The sequence below is a fragment of the Talpa europaea genome, assembly GCF_964194135.1.
Source record: "Talpa europaea genome assembly, chromosome: 5".
Taxonomy (NCBI): domain Eukaryota; kingdom Metazoa; phylum Chordata; class Mammalia; order Eulipotyphla; family Talpidae; genus Talpa; species Talpa europaea.
Genome location: NC_140071.1, coordinates 96,102 through 116,453, shown reverse-complemented (window position 1 = coordinate 116,453; position 20,352 = coordinate 96,102). Strand labels below are relative to the sequence as shown.

General features: G+C 67.7%; 1 protein-coding gene across 3 annotated transcripts; it reads right to left on the bottom strand.

Moving 5' to 3' along the window:
* Window positions 1-9,416: 9,416 nt before the first annotated feature.
* Window positions 9,417-17,092, bottom strand: PDCD6 (programmed cell death 6; the record flags this gene model as incomplete). 3 transcript variants are annotated; one of them, XM_084233909.1, is made up of 6 exons in its annotated part: window positions 9,417-9,828; window positions 10,590-10,699; window positions 13,286-13,444; window positions 13,901-13,945; window positions 15,841-15,902; window positions 16,989-17,092. In XM_084233909.1, the coding sequence occupies 6 exons, from the start codon at window positions 17,081-17,083 to the stop codon at window positions 9,730-9,732; spliced, it is 570 nt and encodes a 189-aa protein (XP_084090035.1). In that variant the 3' UTR covers window positions 9,417-9,729. The 3 variants fall into 3 exon arrangements, with proteins under 3 accessions (XP_084090035.1, XP_084090033.1, XP_084090034.1); XM_084233907.1 differs by having other exon boundaries at window positions 13,292-13,444; window positions 16,989-17,083; XM_084233908.1 differs by lacking the exons at window positions 13,286-13,444; window positions 13,901-13,945 and having other exon boundaries at window positions 16,989-17,083.
* Between the last annotated feature and the right edge of the window lie 3,260 nt (window positions 17,093-20,352).

The window sequence follows — 20,352 nt, the reverse complement described above, 5'->3', positions numbered from 1 at the left end:
ACACAGCGGGCACACAGGGGCACACAGGGGCACACAGGGGCACACAGCGGGCACACAGGGGCACACAGCGGGCACACAGGGGCACACAGGGGCACACAGCGGGCACACAGGGGCACACAGGGGCACACAGGGGCACACAGCGGGCACACAGGGACACACAGCGGGCACACAGGGGCACACAGGGGCACACAGCGGGCACACAGCGGCACACAGGGGCACACAGGGGCACACAGCGGGCACACAGGGGCACACAGCGGCACACAGCGGGCACACAGGGGCACACAGGGGCACACAGGGGCACACAGCGGGCACACAGGGACACACAGCGGGCACACAGGGGCACACAGGGGCACACAGCGGGCACACAGCGGCACACAGGGGCACACAGCGGGCACACAGGGGCACACAGTGGGCACACAGGGGCACACAGCGGGCACACAGGGGCACACAGGGGCACACAGGGGCACACAGCGGGACACAGGGGCACACAGCGGGCACACAGGGGCACACAGCGGGCACACAGGGGCACACAGGGGCACACAGCGGGCACACAGCGGGCACACAGGGGCACACAGGGGCACACAGGGGCACACAGCGGGCACACAGGGACACACAGCGGGCACACAGGGGCACACAGGGGCACACAGCGGGCACACAGCGGCACACAGGGGCACACAGCGGGCACACAGGGGCACACAGTGGGCACACAGGGGCACACAGCGGGCACACAGGGGCACACAGGGGCACACAGGGGCACACAGCGGGACACAGGGGCACACAGCGGGCACACAGGGGCACACAGCGGCACACAGCGGGCACACAGGGGCACACAGGGGCACACAGGGGCACACAGCGGGCACACAGGGGCACACAGGGGCACACAGGGGCACACAGCGGGCACACAGGGGCACACAGGGGCACACAGGGGCACACAGCGGGCACACAGGGGCACACAGTGGGCACACAGGGGCACACAGCGGGCACACAGGGGCACACAGGGGCACACAGGGGCACACAGCGGGCACACAGCGGGACACAGGGGCACACAGCGGGCACACAGGGGCACACAGCGGCACACAGCGGGCACACAGGGGCACACAGCGGGACACAGGGGCACACAGCGGCACACAGCGGGCACACAGGGGCACACAGCGGGACACAGGGGCACACAGGGGCACATAGGGGCACACAGTGGACACACGGGGGCACACAGGGGCACACAGGGGCACACAGGGGCACACAGGGGCACACAGGGGCACACAGGGGCCCACGGGAGGACGGCCGCCCCGAGGCCACTTCACACCGCCGGCCAGAGTCCGTCGGGGCAGCCCGCGCGGGCAGGCCGGGGAGCCGGCGGGCCGCTGGGGGCAGCCGCCATGTCCTCCGAGGGGAGCCCGCGACCGCACGGCGGCCCCGCCGCAGGGACCCGCCAAGCGGAACCCGCGCCCACACGCCCAGCGTCTGGCCGGCACGTGGCCGCCCGCGGGACGGGACGCGGCGTCGAGCGGGACCGCGTGCTGCGGGCCAGCGCGGGGCGGCGGGTTTGGGGGGCGGGGGAGCCCGACTACCCAGCGGCGGCGGCGGCGGGGCCAGGGCGGGGCCGGGGGGCCAGCGCGGGGGGCGGGGGGCGGGGGGGCTCGCACGCGGGGGGCGGGGGGCGGGGGGGCTCGCACGCGGGGGGGGCCAGCGCGGGGGGCCGGGGGGGCTCGCACGCGGGGGGGCCAGCGCGGGGGGCGGGGGGCGGGGGGGCTCGCACGCGGGGGGCGGGGGGCGGGGGGGCTCGCACGCGGGGGGGCCAGCGCGGGGGGCGGGGGGCCGGGGGGGCTCGCACGCGGGGGGGCCAGCGCGGGGGGCGGGGGGCCCGGGGGGGCTCGCACGCGGGTGGGGGGCGCAGCGCGGGGGGCCGGGGGGCTCGCACGCGGGGGGGGGGCGCAGCGCGGGGGGCCGGGGGGGCTCGTACGCGGGGGGGCCAGCGCGGGGGGCGGGGGCCCGGGGGGGGCTCGCACGCGGGGGGGGGGCGCAGCGCGGGGCCAGCGCGCGGGCGCGGCTTCCAGGCCGGGCGGGGCGCCGGGGCTCGGGGCGACGGTCACGCACGGGCGCTCGCCGAAGGCCGCCCCCGAACCCACATTTTGAAACGGCTGATGTCGCGACTCAGCCCGACACGGACGCTGCGTCCACACCCGCGCGGGGCCGGGCGCGGGCTTCGGGCCTGGGCGCGGCAGGAAGACGGTGGGGGCGCAGGCCGGGGCACCCCGACGCCTCAGGGCTGGGCTCCCGGCGACCCACTCCGCGGGTCAAAGGTGAAGGGGCTGCAGCCACGTGCCAGCCCCAGGGGCTCCGGCTGCACCTTCCCGGAGGGGCTCTGGGGGTGACGGGGCAGCTGGGGCGGGGCCAGGCGGTGATGGGCGGGGCCAGGCGGTGATGGGCGGGGCCGGGAGGTGATGGGGCGGGGCCAGGCGGTGATGGGGGGCCGGGAGGTGATGGGGCGGGGCCAGGCGGTGATGGGGGGCCGGGAGGTGATGGGGCGGGGCCAGGCGGTGATGGGCGGGGCCGGGCGGTGATGGGCGGGGCCGGGCGGTGATGGGGCGGGGCCAGGCTGTGATGGGGGGCCGGGAGGTGATGGGGGGCCAGGAGGTGATGGGGCGGGGCCAGGGGAGCTGGGGCGGGGCCGAGCGGTGATGGGGCGGGGCGGTGATGGGCGGGGCCAGGCGGTGATGGGCGGGGCCAGGCGATGATGGGGGCCAGGAGGTGATGGGGCGGGGCCAGGGGAGCTGGGGCGGGGCCGAGCGGTGATGGGGCGGGGCGGTGATGGGCGGGGCCGGGCGGTGATGGGGCGGGGCCAGGCGGTGATGGGGCGGGGCCAGGGGAGCTGGGGCGGGGCCGAGCGGTGATGGGCGGTGATGGGGCGGGGCCGGGCGGTGATGGGGCGGGGCCGGGCGGTGATGGGGCGGGGCCGGGCGGTGATGGGCGGGGCCGGGCGGTGATGGGGCGGGGCCAGGGGAGCTGGGGCGGGGCCGAGCGGTGATGGGGCGGGGCCTGGCGGTGATGGGCGGGGCCTGGCGGTGATGGGCGGGGCCTGGCGGTGATGGGCGGGGCCGGGCGGTGACGGGGCGGGGCCAGGGTCCCGGGGCGGGGCCGCCGCCTCGCGCGGCCTCATCTGAACCAGGACGGACCTTCCAGGCTCCCGCTGACCCCGCCCGGCCTCCCCCGCCTCCCGCCCCAGGAGGCACCTGCTCCCCGTCTCCCGCGGGAGCCCCCAGAGGCCCAGGCCGTGGCCCAAAGCGCCCGGAGCCGGGGCTTGGGCCAGTGCAGGAGCCGCCCCGCCCGCAGCGCCCGTGCCGGGGAAACAGGCCCCGGCGGCTCCGGGCGGCCTCGGCCCGGGCACCCGCGGCGGTCGCGGGGGCCACCGGTCGGGTGGGGGCCGCTGGGCGCGCCCGCGCTTCTCGGGAACACCGGCTCGTTAAGGGAACGCTCCTCCGATGGGAGCGTGGAGGCGTCCGTCCAGGCGCCCGCAGGCTGCGCCCAGCCCGCGCCAGCCCGCGCCAGCCCCCGCGCCACGCAGGACCGGGCGCCCGGGGGTGCTCAGCGGGGCCGGAGCAGCAGGCAGGGACCGGGCCGGGGGCCGCACCCCGGCCAGCACCCCGCCTGGACACGGCGCCACGCGGGCGGCCACGGCGGGCCCCCGGGAGAGAAGCGCCCCGGCCCGCGCCCAAGGCAGGCGGCCGCGCCCCGCTCTCCACGGCGGCCGCAGGGGCGCCCGCGGCGGGCCCCGGGGGAGGGTCGCGCCCGCAGCGCTGCCCCCTGCCCGGAGCGGGGCGCGGCGGGCTGCCCTGGGAAGAGGCGCCCCGAAGCCCTCGAAGGCAAGTGCGGCCGGAGCAGAGCGAGGGGCGCAGCCCACCGTCCCGCGGCCGCCGGGCGCTGCGCTCCCGGGAGGGGCTGCGGCGCCGACCCGACGGGCCCGAGGGCGCTGCCCGGTCCCTGCTGCGAGTCGGAGAGGGCCGGGGCCGGGGCCGGGGCCGGGGCCGGGGCCGGGGCCGGGGCCGGGGCCGGGGCGGGCGAGGAGGCGCGGGTGGGGGCCGCCCGGCCCGGGGACTTACCGGCCGGCGGGGCGCGGAGCCCGGGCGCGCCGCGGGGGGAGGCCGCCCGGCTGGGAGCTGTGGCGGCGGGGCTGCCGGCGCTCGCATCGCGGGGACCCGGCGCGGCCGCCGAAGGACCGCCCCCCCCGGACCGCGAGCCCGCCCCGCCGCGCCCCGCCGCGCCCCGCGGCCCCGAGGCGACAGGGGGCGCGCGCGCGCTGCCCGCCCCGCTGCCCCCGCCCCGCACCCCCGCCCCCCGCCCTTCCCCGACCCCCCACTTCCCCGACCCCTGCCCCTCGCCCCGCCTCCCCCGCCTCCCCCGCCCCCGCCGCTCCCGCGCCCCTGCCCGCGCCCCACTTCCCCGACGCGTGCCCCGCGCCCCCACCCGCGCCCGCCCCGGCGGGCCCCGCTCTCCTCCGCGCCCCCACCTCGCCCGCACTCCCGCCCCACTGCCGCCGCCCCCGGCCACACGTCCCGCGCCCTGATCCCGGCTCCCGCGTCCACGGCGCTCCCAGGCCGGCGCCCCCGACGTCCGCCCTGCGCCTCGAGCGAGCGCCTGAGGCCCCGAGCTCCCCTGGGGGCCTGGCCGCCCCCTGCACCTGTGCCCGCGGGCCAAGCGCGCACCTGCGCCTCGCGGGGTGGGCCCGGCTGCCCGAGCTGGGGGGCTGGCGGCCCGCCTGAGAGGGGCGCGCAGCGAGGCGCGCGGGGTCTGGCTGCTGGGCCACCCGCCTCAAGACCGAGAGGGGGACACGCCCTCCCCGGCGCGGGAAGGAGCCGGCGCGGCTGCCGCCGTCCACGCCGAGGCGCGGGTCTCCCCCGAGGGGCTGGGCTCCCTGGGCTCCGGCCCACCCTGTTCCCGCTCCCGGCCTCTGGCGCAGACCAGCCGACCCCGGGGGTTGCTCCTCCTGCAGCCTCGGGCACCCACAGGCCCCGCGCTGGGTCCCCGCAGAGACAGCCCCCCAAATCCAGGCCGTGCCGGCTCCGCCCCTGTCGTCCCTTCCTGAAGCCACAGGGGACGGCTCTCCGGGTCTGCTCTGCTCGCCTGTCTGCCCGGAGGGGTGCCCCCGCACCCCCCCCCCACCCCGCACAAGGCAGGGGCTGGCCAGGGGTCGGGAGCTGCTCTGAGCTTCCAGCAGCACCTGAGAACCGCAGCTGCGTTTTGCTCCAAGTTTTGTCCAGTGGGTGAGGCACACCCGCTGGGGTGCGGGAACCTGAATTTTCTTTTCGCTTTTTAAAAAGCCCACAGTGCCCAGGCGGCGGGGTGTTTGCAGGAAGGATGGCACCCGCCTGCGCTTTTCTGTATTTTCTTTTGGGTAACGAAAATATGTGAAGTATGTTGTTGAGGACAGGTCTTGGAGAGGTGCGTGGGCCCAGGTCTGTGGGGGACCCTGGACCCAGGAATGTAAACAGGACATTGGGGGTGCCTCAAGGATTGGGGCTCTGCAGACCCTCCCAGAGCCTGCGGAGCTTCCCCCTAAGAGCCTGTACTTCGGGGCCCAGGAGGACCCACATCTGCGTCTCAGGGGCCCTTTGTCCAAGCACCTGTCACATCACCCACCTGTGCCATCAGGGACTCACCAAAGGGAAACAGGTCTTTGCTGCTCCTCCCAGTAAGGCAGGCAGGGAAGCTGCCCAGCCAGAGGCAGAAGCGAATCCGTATCCTCCAGAGTCTCCCCCCAAAACACCTGCCTGGACGGCAGATAACTCCTGCGGCCGGCCAGGCAGTCACAGGACTGCAGGGACAGAATGCCCGTCTGGGAGGCGCCCTGAGTCCCAGAGAACAGGGGGGACCCTAGTGGGAGCCTCTGGGTAACAGAGGAGGGACTCCCCGCCTCTCAGGCAGTGGTCCCCGGTTTCAGCCGCCACATCCTGCCTCTGGCAGCTTCCCGTTCACACAGGGCACGCGAGCAGACAGCGACCTGGAGCCAACATCAGGCCTCACTGTCATGACCACCCTGCGGCCCACTTCCCCCTACAGGGCTGAACGCACGGGGCACCTGGGCCCAGGAGGCCTCTCTTCTCAGCCAGGACCCCAGCTCCAAACAGGTACATGCCGCCGTCGCCCAGCCCCTCCAACTTCCCTCCAGCAGGGGCCCTGAGCCCCAGGGACAGGGGCGGGCGGTTTGCCCAGAGCTGCTTGTGGAAAAGCCCAAGCTCCTCCAGGTGCCCGCCATGGCTCCTCTGGCCCTGCCGTGGGCCACCAGCCCGGGTCCCAGCGCCTGGAGGCCACAGCACCTCCTCAGGGGCCTCCCAGATGCTGTCCCTGGACTGAAATGCCCTTTCTGGCAGGCGGGGCCTGTCCTCTGAGCAGCCCTGCCTGCGCCCCTCACCCGCTGACATCTGGGCGTCCTGGGGGAAGTGCAGGGCTGCGCCCTCCTGCCAGGCAGAGCAGCCTACCTTGGGGAAAAGGGCAGATGGTGCGGAAGAGAGGGGAGAGGGGAGGAAGGGAGGCGGGTGGGGGAGGGGAGGCCAGGGAGGGGGCTAAGTGGGCGGGGCCAGCCGCCGCACTAGCTTCCCCCCCCCCCCCCCCCCCGCAGGGGCAGGTGTGCTGACTCCACACCTTGTGACAGTGACAGTCCCCTTCCTGGTACAGCCCCTGAACCCTAACTCTGTACTTGGACACCCCACAGACTGGAGCAGCCCCACCGAGCCTCCCCAGGCTTCCAGGCCCAGGACCCCTCGCCCCTTCCCTGCCTGCCCCATTACCACCGCTCCCTCGGGCCCTGTCCACTCCCGGGCTGACCCGGAGGCCCTGAGCTCGGCCCTCCAGCCAGACTAGCACCTGTGCCTGACCCGGGCCGCTGCTCTCCCTTGGGCGGCCCCTCCCCAGCTGCCTGCGCCCAGGGGACCAGTGAGTGGCCCTCCCACCTGTCCTTTGGTTTGGGGGGCACCCACTGTCCCCAGGGTGCGTCCCCCCAGGGCTGTGCTGTGAAGGCAATCTCAGGAGGAACCCACAGCCTCAGGGCCCCCTGAGCTGCGGGCAGCTTGTCCAAGCCCATTTAGGGTAGAGGAGGCCTGGCCGGAGCGCACCTGTGGGGAGCAGGCAGGCTGCTGTGTGTCCAGGGTCCTCCTGCCGCCATGGGCGAGGATGCTCTAGGGCCTCCGCCTGCGCCCACCGACAGATTGGCCTCCCCCATGTCGGCCGTCATGCCACCTCGCTGTCCACAGGCCCCCCACCCCCTGGGCAGAGCAGGACGCCCACTGTGCCCCGTGTCACCCCCGACTGCGCACACTAAAGGGTTGGGCCCTCAGGGAGGCCGGAGGCTCTGGGAAGAAAGCGAGGGGGTCACCACGCCGCACGCGCTGAGAACCTGTCGCCGCAGCAACAACGAAAACAAAGACACAGACTGTGCCAGCGTCTGTGCATCGCGGGGCATCACCAGCAGCGCACGGGTGCCCGGCTTGGGAAGGGAGGGACCCCGGCCCCGCACCCCTTCACTGCAGAACTTGTAGGCGTGGCTCCGCCGGCCAAGGGCAGGGAGCACTGGGGTGGTAGAGAGGGGCAGGGCAGGGGCCTGCTGGCCTCCTGATGGCAGCGCCCGCAGGGAGAAGGGCTCGGAGCCCTGGTCACAGCCAGGAATGTGCGTTGTGGGCCGCGCTCTGAGCCGGCACTGAAAGGCGCTCAAGGGACAGCCCTGACCGCCCCGCAGAGCCCCTGGCCCACCGCCAGCCCCACAGGCCCGGGAGCGCGGACACCTGTCTTGGGGGCCCCGACCGCAACCTCTTCACATCGGACGCACGTGGGGCTGAGGCTGGGCACAAGGGCCGGAGCTGCTCCCTCTGGTCCCTGCGCCGAGCCAGGGGCTGTCCCACTTGCAGCTCAAATGGGGGCAGGGCGGGGCAGGGATGAGAAGCCCGGGAAGGGGCAGGGGCTGAGGGGAGGGGCCCAGGCAGTGGCAGGGACATGGGGACAGGGCAGCTGACCTGGGGAGGCTCCCGGCAGGGGTGCCCCAGGCCAGTCAGCTGCCTGCTGGCGCTGGGCTGGCTCTGCCCCAGACCCCACCCTCGGGCCCGGGGTTCCCTGAGAGAGCCAGGCCCCCAGCCCCGCCCTCAGTGCGCCTGGCCCTGGGCGAACCTGCCCCGCGTGGCAGCTGGGGGCGCCTCTGACTCCCATCTCTGCCTGGACTGAGCAGGTGTCCTGGGGACAGTCCTGCCTTCCTGCACATGCTGGCCCTGCAGGGGCTCAGGAAGGCTGCTCCCCACCTTCAGGTGGCACCAGGTTCCCCAGTGGGGGCCTCCCAAACCTCAAACCCTCCCGCCCCAAGCCTTCCAGAGAGCTGGGGCCTCATCTGCAACCCTCAGGCCTGCAGGGCGGCTGTGCTCCATCCCTGGCCTCGCCCCACACCCAAGGGCGTCACCAGTCTGGGCCTCCCCCACAGCTGAGGGCATCATGAGTCCCAAGGCGGGAATGTGGACATTGTGCAGCGTCTGCTCTCGGCTGGTGGCTTGTGTCTGCACAGGCCCCTCCAGGGGTAGCTGGGGGTGGAGGCAGAGGTCCTGGGTGGCCTGGGCTTTACAGCGACACTTAGCTCAGGTCATGAGGGCTGGGGTGTGGGCCAGGGTCAAAGGCCTTGCCCAGGAAGTTGGCGATCTGGGGCCTGGAGGTCAGGTAGGTCCCACGGAATCTGGACCTGGAAATGTGGAGGCCTGAGTGGCAACTTGGGGATTGGGGGACAGAGCTCACTGGACAGCATCTAGGGTCACATACAGATGCTACGTCTCAGTGTGGGCAGGAAGGAAACTGCAGACCCAGTGGCTGCACCCACACATCCCCACTGACCCACAAGGCCAGTGTTTGAGCCCCAGACTCCGCCCCCCCAAACACCAGTGGCAGGAAACCCGCAGCCCCAGGCAGCCAACACAGACCCGGCCACGCCTGACCTCTGACAGGTCAGATCTTTATAAATCCTGATGTCCATCCAGAACCTGCATGGCCTCAAAACCCACAACTCCTACCCCAGATTCTGGCTGGGAGGGTCAATTCAAAGAGGGAGTGGACAGAAGCAGTCGAAAGGGACTGCCTAGGCGGCTGGGCAGCCAGCACAACTGGAAGCCACGAGGTTGCAGGCCTGAGGGCGGCGCGGGAGAGAGGGCGGACAGAGGCCTGAGGGGGGCACGGGAGAGGGCGGGACAGAGGCCTGAGGGGGGTGTGGGCAAGGGCAGAAGGGGGTGCAGGCCCCAGGGGGCTGATTGGAGTGTGCGAAGCAGCAGCTCCTGAGCCAGAGGCTGTGGCCGCCCCAAAGATCACAGGGCGCATCTGAGAGGAACTGGCCCCGGGGCGCGGTCCGCTCTGTGGCCCAGCCCGCTGCGAGAAGGAAAGCCCGGTGCATCTGACAGAGATCGTGAATTCATATTGGCCGACACAGAGATTTCTCCTACACGCGGGGCGTCTAGAGGAACACGTGGTGAGGGACCCGAGCAGCGCCCCGAACCCCTGGCAGCTCACAGCACCTCGGCGGTCACTGCCTCCCAAGTTCATGCCCGACAACTGTCAGAACCGCAGAAGCCCCCATGAGCACATCGCCACACGCAAGGCCGGCCCGGCGGGCGCGGAGCATGAGGGGACGGTGTCCTGCTGCACCCGTGCCTCTTTCACCAAAGGGAAGCGATTTGGCATTTCCAGTCTTTTCTCCCGGAAGCCGCGCAGCTGGTGTCATACGATGCTGAAGACCATGGAGAGGTACTGCTCATAGGACACCTGGATCCAGCCGTCCTGGTCCGTGTCGTAGCGCCTGAAGATGTCCGTCAGCCTCTGGGGAACACGGGGCACTGAGACCCTGGCACCGGCCAGCGCGCAGCTCGTGTGCTGGGGCGGCACCTGGAGTCTCGGTTCAGGAGTGGTCAAGGCTGTCCTTCACCTAACGCGGACAGGTCAGCGCCGGGAGGTGGGCTGGGGCCCCTGAAGTCTGGCCCCCGTGAAGGGCGGCAGAGGGTGGGGGCAACACGGGGCAGGCAGAGGCAGAGCAGTGTACCGCTTGGAAAGGAGGGCTCGCTAGGCCTCAAGGAGTGTTTGCCCATTTCCTTGGATGGAAAATATAATCAAAACGCTAGAGTGGGGCTTCCCTGCGGCCCAAGAGTCAGTCTCAGGCGGTCACCGCCACGGCCTGGGTTCGATCTTGCCCGGGAGCTGACCCACACGGTGCAGCAGACCTCTCCTCTCTCCGCTACTCCCCTCAGCAGTGGATCTCAGTGGATCTGCTGCTCTGCTCCCCACCCTGTCTCTGGGGAGTCCTCCCACCTCCCACCCCCCACCTCTGGTCTGCAGCCCAGTTCAACACAAAAATAAAACATGAGAGTAGACCTGTGGCCGCACCACCAGCCCTGGGAAGCTTCCAGTGGGTTTCTAGAATGTTCCCGCGGGGAGAGTGCCACTGCCGATGCCCTAACTGGGACTCCTTACGGGATGACACTGGCTTTCATCTGCTCTGGAGACAAACCCTGAGGTCTGCCCCAGTTACTGCAGGTCGAGGCGCCCGCCCGCACCCAGGACCTGTCGCCAGCAGGTGCCCCTACCTGCAAGACGATGCAGCCCTGGATGAAGTCGTCAAACGCGATCTGGCCCCGTCCTTGTCTGTCAAACTTTCGAATGAGGATGTCGTGAAACTGGTCCGAGAGCCGGTAGCCTTGAGGAGGACAGGAGAATGAGGGGTGCGCCCCCTGGTGGCCGGCCCGAGCAGGCGCTGGCCCAGCCCAGCACCGGGACTCAGGCCCAGAGGGAAGCTCAAGCCCCCACGCCAACAAGTCCTGAACAACCAAGGGGCATGGGCTGCGGCGCCCAGGAGGCCAGGCGTGCCCCGCCCCGGGGGAGCACAGCCAGGGCAGTGGCTGGAGCTCTGGCCGCGTCTTCCCCGGGGTTGTCTGGAAGGTCTCCGCGGAGAGATGGGGTGCTTGGCCATATTCCTGGGAGACCCTGGACCTGCTCCGAGTGGACACCTACTTCCTACCCGCCTGTCCACTTCCTGAGTGACTGGCCCATCACCCACTCAGGAGACCAGATCTGGGCGCCAGATACTTGACTGGCTACACCTGGTTGGGACCTTGGCAAGGACAGGCCGCCCAGCGTCCCGGCGAGCCTCAGTCACCTCCCCGCGGAGACCCCGCATGCACACACGGGTGGTACCTTCCAGAGGGCGCTCTGCGACTCACGAACAGGACCCCCTCCTGCAAGCAGGAAGACAAGACCCAACCCGGCGGGAAGAGGCGCTGGACAGACGCGCTCGCAGCCCTGGCGGCTCTGAGTCACTGCGTGGAACCAAAGGGGTCAGCGGGCACTTTCGGGCTCAAGCCCCAACTCCCACCTAAGCTGCAGTGCAGTCCCCTGCTTGGCTGAGGAAAGAGACTTATCCTTACGAATCAAAACTTAGCAGAACTTTGCTTCTGAGGCCCACACCCTAGGAGTCATTCCCAAAAATCTTCCAAGGTCATGTGAAAGGGATAACAAAGTTCCCTCCATCAAGATGGGGTTCCGAAGGCTGGTAAAGCAAGAACCAATCGGAAAGAACCTTTTTGGAATAACCCAAGAAATGCAGCAGCATTTTTATTTTCTGTAGAAAATGCCTGTCCCTGCCCAGCAGAGGGGTCTGGCTGTTCCTGGAGGCTCAAGAGGCCAGGGGTGCCATCCACACCACCATTTCTGCCAGCAGCTCCCAGGGCCAGACTGCCCGTGGGTCGAGAGGGCTCCAGGTGGAATGTGTCCAGAAGACGCTGGCCTGCACCTAGCCCCAGGCTCCTTCCCAGGCTGCCCCAGATGGGCTGAGCCTGCCTCTGGCCCTTCCTGGCCCAACAACCAGTGGAGGGCCGGCCCTCCCTCCTGCTGCCCTGCGGGCTCCCGCAGCTCCTGCCCAAGGGCAGGGCAAGGCCAGCCGCATTCCAAGTTCCAGCTCAGAGCCCGAGGCTGAGGTCCAATCCGAGCCCTGCCCCACTCTGGGGAAGCTTGAGCAGCTCCCTGATGCTGCACTGAGTCACAGGTCAGATGGACACAGCAGCAGAGCACACAGGAGGGGCACAGGCTGGCTAGGGACCCTGGGAATGAGAAGTGCTTTGCATCACTGAGCTGGAGATGCCCTCAAGGGTGCCGTCACACCCTCCCTCCTTGTCCTGGGAGTTTATCAACAGTCTGTGACCTAACAGAGAAGGTGCTGCGCCAAGGGCCTGGCAGTGCATCCTAGGGCAAATTAGGGATAATTAGGCAGCCTCAAGGACAGTGCAGGGACTTCAGGAGAGGTAAGGCACACTTCAGAGATAAGGACAACAAATTCCAAAGGGGACTAATCAAACACCCCAGAACATTAGGGACTTACTTTATGACCTTAAGGTCAACAGGACATTCCAAATAAAGAACAATGAAGAAAAAAAGGGCTGTGACACAGAGACTTAGTTCCGGGCACAGAGACATTAGGGCAGTAGGTGAGACCACCGAGAACTAACCAATCCCAAAGAGACTGGTGGGGGTTTAGAATAATTAGGAAAAGAAGGTCTATGTTCCCTGAGACACGACTCCACTTTGGCTTCCTTGCCCCTCCCTGGCCTGGTTTCCTGGCTGGGGAGTCCCACTTTATTTCTGTTCCTTTTCTCCTCAATAAACTTTTTCTTTCTCTAAACAAACCTGCCTCTTCTCGCTTGCTTGAGCATCTGCGAAGTTCCTGCTGCAGCTTTGTGAGACATCAACCTGTGGGGTCTAGTGGCTGGGACTCAGTGCTGCCCCTGTAGCTTGGGATCCATTCCTGGCTGGGAGACTAGGCCTGAAAACCTACAATTCCGGTATCAGTAACCTCAGGGTTTTCAGCTTTTCCTTCTTAAGTTAACAATCCCAGCTGCCTCCAGCCCAGCCCAACGTGGGGGTGGCCAACCGCTCTGGAAGGTACCGTGTTCACAGCCTGGAGCACACGCTGGACAATGTGACCTGCGGCCGGCGCCTCACAGGGGCCCTGGAGGGCACGAGGCCCCGCTGGGCCCTTGGCTGGGTCTGGAGCCGCATTCTCATTGCACTGTGACTCCAGCATTCCACGGGAAGCCTGTATAGCCTGTATCTCATTTTGGATGAAAAACTGTTTTTTGAAAGTCTCCACATCAAATAAAAAATAAAACCATGATGAAAATGAAATTTTTACACAGACTGGGTTTAAAAAACCAGTGAGCTAAGTAAAGACACCTTCAGTGGCAGCTCGGTTCCAAAATGAAATACGCTACACCATCGAGAAGAGGATTACCAAAACCTGAGAGCGCCTGCTTGAGCTCGTTCTTGTCGATCATGCCCGAGTTGTCCCTGTCGTAGGTCCGGAAGACGTTCTGCCAGTCGGTGATGTACTTCCAGACGCCCGTGAACTCGCCAAAGTTCACGCCTGCCTTGTTCTCGCGGTCGAACATGGCTGTGGGGCAAGGAGACATCTTCAGCCCCAGCGGCAGCTGGTGGGGCCACAGCAGCAGGAGCCCCAGGCCCCACGGGACCGGCTGCCCCTGCAGGCACAGAAGAGCCCTCCTCTCGGCGGGACGGGCCGGCCACTCCCATGAGAAAGACCATGGCTGAGTAAGACCTGCTCTCCCCAGACAATCAGCCTCATTCCAGGTCCAGATACAAATGAACCCAAACCCTCATTTCCCCTGGTTTCAAAACGGCTGGAAAGAGAGCCTCAGCCTGAGTCAGGTCTGCAGAGAGAGTGACGCACTGGTCGCCATCCCTGGGCAGAGCCGCACGGGACTGGAGCGCAAGGGCTCGTGTGCTCACAAGTCACCGCGTACAGCCGGGGGACACTGGGAAGGGCCCTCCTGGGGCACCTGCGGGGACCAGCAGGACAGGGGAGGGCGGCCTATGGCCTTTCACTTACATATGATGGACCTCACGGTCACGGGGTTGAAGGGCGTCCAGGTACCTGCAAGAAGCGGAGCAGTGAGAGGAGGCCCCTCTCCGAGGAGCTGGCTGGCGCCTCCATTCCTGACGCACAGGGAGGCAAGATGTTTGCTCTACAGGGCTAGAGGGACGCCCTCCACAGGAGACACTGCCCCAGGTGGGGCAGCCTCAGAGATCAAAGCTGTTTACAGGCTCCAAGCAGGGGCGCATTCTAGTGAGCACTCGACAAATGCCCCCCAGGGAAGCAGAGCCCCCACAGTCAACACTCCCCCGCAGGAGCCTGCCTGCCAGAGATGCTTCGAGGCCTCTCCTGCACACAGCACTGCCTTCGGTGGTGAGAGCAGGGAATGTGAGCGCTGTGCTGGCCCAGAGGCAGAAGTCCATCCCACCAAGAGAGGCTGTGCTGCCTGGTGCCGGTGCCACATTTCAGGGCCAACCTGGCCGCATTTCTGGCCTAGTCCTCGCCAGCCACCTGAGGAGCCCTAACGGCCATTGGGGTGCACTTCCTGCATGCGCCCGGGCAAGGCCTCCCACGCTGGACCCAACAGAGGCAGCGGACTCAGGGGCATCTGGGTCCCATTCCTGCTTTTCGGTGGGAGAGTCACAAGTGACTGGGCAAAAAGACTGGAAACAGGGCCTCCCCGGTGGCGCAGCGGTTGAGCGCTGGGTTGCGAAGCTGCCCTCGGCCTCTGCGGCGCCGGTTCGATCCCCGGCTGCTCCCCGGCCACCGGAGGAGGGTCCCACATGGTGCGCAGACCTCTCCTGCCGCCCGCTGCTCCCCTCAGCAGTGTACTTCGGTCCTTCTGCCTGCTCTGCTCCCCGCTCTGGCTCTGGTGAATTCTCTCACCCTCCCGCGCTTCTGACTGTACCCAGTGCATGTATAAACAAAACAAACAAACAGACCAGCAAACAAATAAATAAAGCATGCCTCTATACAAAAAAAAAAAAAAAAAGACTGGAAACACCGCACCTCCTCCAGAGGCGGAGAACAAGGTGTTGAGCGCCTGCCTGTTTCAGAACAGCCTGAAGAGACTCACAAAGGCATTCACAGCACAGGACTAAGGGAGCGTGACCTCCGTCAGAGGCGCAGACGAGCAGGGCAGGAGCACGACAGAGTGCGGTGTCTGAGACTAGGTTAATGAAATTTTTAGTCTAACTCCCAAAATTCTAAATTTTTACTACCAGAAAGTCACAAACTTAACTACATCTTTCAGCAGCTAATCTGCTACAAAAAATGTAATGGGCTAAAGGAGTCAGGCTTTTAAGATGCAAACCAAACAAGAGCCCAGGGCGCACAGGCTGGACTCTGCTGAGAGGGTGAGCGGACAGCCCTCCCGGGGTTGGCTCCTGCCTGCTCCAAATCAGCAGTTGGAGACACCTGCTGCCTGTGTGGTGGCCGCTGGGAGATGGCCCCGATGCATACTCGTTGGCCTGGTTGTGAAGCCTGGTACTGGTTTCACGTGTCTTAGGAATGAGGAATGAACATCCTCCAGGCAACTGTTAAATCCTCTCCAGCCACTGAGGTCAGGGGGAAGAGCTGTGTTCTCCTGGCATGTAAATCGGGGGCATTCTCCAGAGAATGGGCCCTGCACACACGCTGGGGCGCAACAATGATGCTTACCACGGGCGCGGGGGAAGGTCTGCTGCAGACCTAGCAGAGTCTGCACGGGAGGTGCTCTCTGGCCAGCGAGGGAGGCCGGGAACAAGCTCCCAAGGCGGTGATCAGCCCTCAGCCCAGCCCAGCAGGGGCTGGCACCCAGGAGGCGCTCTGCTCACATTGTGCCCTTCTTACCCAGAAGGGTCCCTGCCTTAGCCATTCAGCAAGCCCTGGGCAGCACCAGCCAGGGCCCTGCAGCAGGACTGGGTGGAAAGGCCCCTCCGCCAGGGAGCCAGGTCTGCGTTCAGGCGCCTACTCACCGTTGGACAGCGCCTGCTGCAGCTCGCTGTCTGAGATCACACCGCTGCGGTCCTTATCCACCCTGCAGAACCCAGGCGATCAGCTGGGGCGTGAAGGGCAGGACGGCTGCCGGAAGGAGGCAGCCAGGCCTGCTCTGTGGGCCTCTCCTCTGCCAGGCCCGGCTCCTCCCCCCCCCTTAAGCGCCCCACCTGCCAGCGGCCCCAGAGACAGAACAGCTTTCTCTAGTTTCGCTTTCTCTTCTCCCCTGACCAACAAGGAAGTCAATCCCCCCCCCCTCACTCATTCACTGCAAGGCTGGGGGGGGGTGCTGGGGGGGGTCTCAAGGGAGGCGGGGGATGCCGTCCAGGCCGGCGGCCCAGTCGCGAGACCCGCTGTCCAATCGGTCGTGGGCGCCTGGGTGGCTCCAAGCCTCGGCCTGTTTACCTAGCGGCCTCCCGCAGCCTTGCTGGGGATAGCGGGCTGAGCCGGGGAGGATAGAGGGGGGCAGAGGGGAGCGGCCAGAGCGGCGGGGGGCCGGCGGGGGAGGCCGGGGCAGCGGGGGCGGCGGCGGGGGGGCAGAGGGGAGCGGTCAGGGCCGGCCGCGGAGGAGGCCGGGGAGGGGCCGGGGGAGGCTGGGGCGGCGGTGGGGCAGAGGGGAGCGGTCAGGGCCGGCGGGGGAGGCCGCGGCGGGCGGGGGAGGCCGGGGAGGGGCCGGGGGAGGCAGGGGCGGCGGTGGGGCAGAGGGGAGCGGGCAGGGCCGGCGGGGGAGGCCGGGGAGGGGCCGGGGCGGCGGGCGGGGGAGGCCGGGGCGGCGGGGGGGGGCAGAGGGGAGCGGGCAGGGCCGGCGGGGGAGGCCGGGGAGGGGCCGGGGCGGCGGGCGGGGGAGGCCGGGGCGGCGGGGGGGGGGGCAGAGGGGAGCGGGCAGGGCCGGCGGGGGAGGCCGGGGAGGGGCCGGGGCGGCGGGCGGGGGAGGCCGGGGCGGCGGGGGGGGGCAGAGGGGAGCGGTCAGGGCCGGCGGGGGAGGCCGGGGAGGGGCCGGGGCGGCGGGGGGGGGAGGCCGGGGAGGGGCCGGGGCGGCGGGGGGCAGAGGGGAGCGGTCAGGGCCGGCGGGGGAGGCCGGGGAGGGCCCGGGCTGGGCGCGGCGCTGGGGCGGCCGGCCGGGCCTCACCTCTGGAAGACGTTCCACAGGAAGCTCTGGTCGGGCAGCGCGGCGCCCGCGGCAGGGCCGGGGCCGGCGCCCGGGCGGTAGGGGTAGGCGGCCATGGGCCGAGGCGCGCGGCGCGGCTGCCGGCGGTCGGGGCGGCTCCGCTTCCGCCTCCGCGGGGGCGGGGCCTGGTGACGCCACTTCCGGGGGCGCCGGAAGTGCGCCTGGGGGCGGTCCCGGGACCCGGCGCGCCCGCCCCGCGCGCTCCGTCGCCAGGCAACGCCCGGGCGCCGCGGGGACGGACCCCGCCCTCAGCCGCTCCTCCTGCCGGCTCGGGGCTCCCCTGCGCCCCGCAGCTCCCGCCGGCCGCTCCCCGCCCCGAGCTCGAGCGGCCCAGGCGCCCGCGGAGAGGCGGGGCCGCGTCCCGGCGGGGCCGGTCGGCGGCGGGTGCCCGCGAGCCCGCTCCCCGCCCGCGCCTGCCGGGCCCACCCGGGCTGCGCCTCTGGTGCCCTCAGAGCTGCGCCCGCCGCCCGCGAGGGACGGGACGCGTGCGGGGGCGACGCGACCGCAGGCCGCCCTGGGGGCGCAGCCCGTGAGCTCCGTCCGCGTCCGTCCGCGGCGCCAGGAGCAGCCCCGCCGCCCGCACGGCCCTCCTGCCCCGCGCTCCCCGGCAGCGCCCTTCAGGCAGCGCGCGTGTCCTGGTCCCCGCGCGACTCTGGGGAATCCTCTCACCCCACACCTCTGGCCTGCGCCCCAGGTCCTGTGTGCACCAATAAATAAACCCTTTACTTGTGTGGGTGGGTGGGTGGGACCCTCGCCGGCGGCCGGGGATCGAACCGGCGCCGCAGAGGCCGCGGGCAGCCTCGCAGCCCAGCGCTCAACCGCTGCGCCCCCGGGGAGGCCCAATAAATCAATCCTTAAAAAAAAAAAACGCCGATTGGGGCCTCCCCGGGGGCGCGGCGGTTGAGCGCTGGGTTGCGAAGCTGCCCGCGGCCTCTGCGGCGCCGGTTCGATCCCCGGCTGCTCCCCGGCCCCGGAGGAGGGTCCCGCATGGCGCGCGGACCTCTCCTGCCGCCCGCTGCTCCCCTCAGCAGTGTCCTTCGGTCCTTCTGCCTGCTCTGCTCCCCGCTCTGGCTCTGGTGGATTCTCTCACCCTCCCGCGCTTCTGACTGTGGCCAGTGCTTGCATAAACAAACAAACAAATAAATAACTCTTAAAAAAAAAACAAACCGCCGATTGCAGGGAACTGGAGCCTCTGCCGGGGTTTCAGTGTTTTGTTTTTGTGTGTGTCAGTGTGTCATCTTCAAACCACCATCACCGCAGCAGCACAAGGACGACTCTTTTTTTTTTTTTAAAAGATTTATGTATTTACTTATTTATTTATACAAGCACTGGGCACAGTCAGAAGCGCGGGAGGGCGAGAGGATTCACCAGAGCCAGAGTGGGGAGCAGAGCAGGCAGAAGGACCGAAGCACACTGCTGAGGGGAGCAGCGGGCGGCAGGAGAGGTCTGCGCGCCATGCGGGACCCTCGCCTGGCGGCCGGGGATGGAACCGGCGCTGCAGAGGCTGCGGGCAGCTTCGCAACCCAGCGCTCAACCGCTGCGCCACCGGGGAGGCCCACAAGGACGACTCTTAAGGGGCTTAGCTGCTGGGCAGTGGAGGGTTATGGACACACCTGCCCGGACTCCTAAACCAGCGGCTCATCCTGGAGGCTGTGCCTGGCGGCTGCCTGGCCAGTCCACACCTTCCAGGCCTCTTCACAGGCAGAGGCCCTTTTTGGCCTTGACAGGTGTAGGGTAAGTAAAGGATCAGGATTTTCTGCCCTCCTGCCATTAGGACTGATGCTGGAATCCTGTGGTGCTGAACGCATGCCTGATGGCGGCACCTGGGGTAGGCTATGGGCATACATATGTGGGTACACTTGGGCTGAGAGACTGGGCTTATAAGGTCGGTGTCACAGGGAACAGCAGAGCAAAGACATAGAAAGAGAAGCAGAGACGACGAGAGAACACTGGAGAGCTCAGAAAGAGTGAAGACTAGCTGGGGGCTGGGAGGCACCCCTGCCTGCCATGTACCTGGTAAATCCCAATAAAAGCCTACAAAAGCTACCAAGGGCTCCAGGACTTCTTCACCCATCTCCATAGAATCATAGAGAACCTGCTCTGGCCCTTCCTGCCGTTACAACAGGGTGGTACCTGGAGACCTGTCACCACGGTACAAGGTAGAAATCACCTCCTGCCAGCAGCCAGCCCCATATTCTGTCCCATCTACAACACCGTGGTCCATGGGTATGCCATTGCCATTGCTGTCTGTCCTGAACTCACCCCCTCCTGGCTGGGTGTCCTCACCTGTCCCTGGAGAAGATGCTTCTCAGGTGGGGCCTGGGACGCGCAGGAGGCAGCTCTGCTCACGCCCACACTCTCCCAGGTCTCAACCCTGGGCAGCCTCCGGCTGTCTCATTGCTGGGTAGTTGGATCATCAGGAATAGCTGAATTTCCTTCGAAGCTTTCTAAACGTTGGCTTTCTCTGCTGGCGTTCCCAGTATTTTCCCACCATTGTCGATGTCCCTGGCACACACGTGCCTCATTCCCACCTCTGCGGGGCACTGGACGAGGCAGGCCCTTCCTCCTGCCCTCTTCTGTCCAGTGCACATTTGTGGGCACCCACGGCTCTCCCTGAGGCTGCTGTGGTCAGGGCCATTAAGAGCTGCTGGCTCGCTGGAGACCTCCCCTGTGCCCCTGAAGGCCCTGGCTGTAGAATCTGGGGGAGGCCTGTGGCCCCTCCTTGGATGGTTGCTGCTGCTCAGGAACCTGGACAGACACTGGCTCCATCCAAGCCCTGCTTTAGTCAGTTTCTGTTTTCAGAGCTGGTGGAACAGAACGGAAACTGAGCAGGGGAGAACACACCCTCCTGCCTGCCCTGAGCAGTGGGGACAGGCCCTCCTGGGCAGATACACACCAGTGAAGCCAGCCTCCCACCACGCCCGCCCTGAGCAGCTTATCTTACCAAAAAGGCACTTTAAGGGGTAAATTCATAGTAGCATCTCATAAAAGCAAACTTCGGAAAGAACAGCACTACAGTGAGTGACACCTGCCAGAAAGCCCCCGAGAATAGAGATGCTCGCTCACATCCATGTCTGTGCCATTTAGTATTGTTATTTAAATAATTTAAGACACAAGGACAAGGAGGAAATGTTTCTTTTCTTCACTTGCTGTCAGGCACCAGAATTCATCTTAACATTTTTTAAAAGATTTATTTATTTACACAAGCACTGGGTAGAGTCAGAAGCGCGGGAGGGTGAGAGAATTCACCAGAGCCAGAGCGGGGAGCAGAACAGGCAGACTGACGAAGTACACTGCTGAGGGGAGCAGCGGGCGTGGCAGGAGA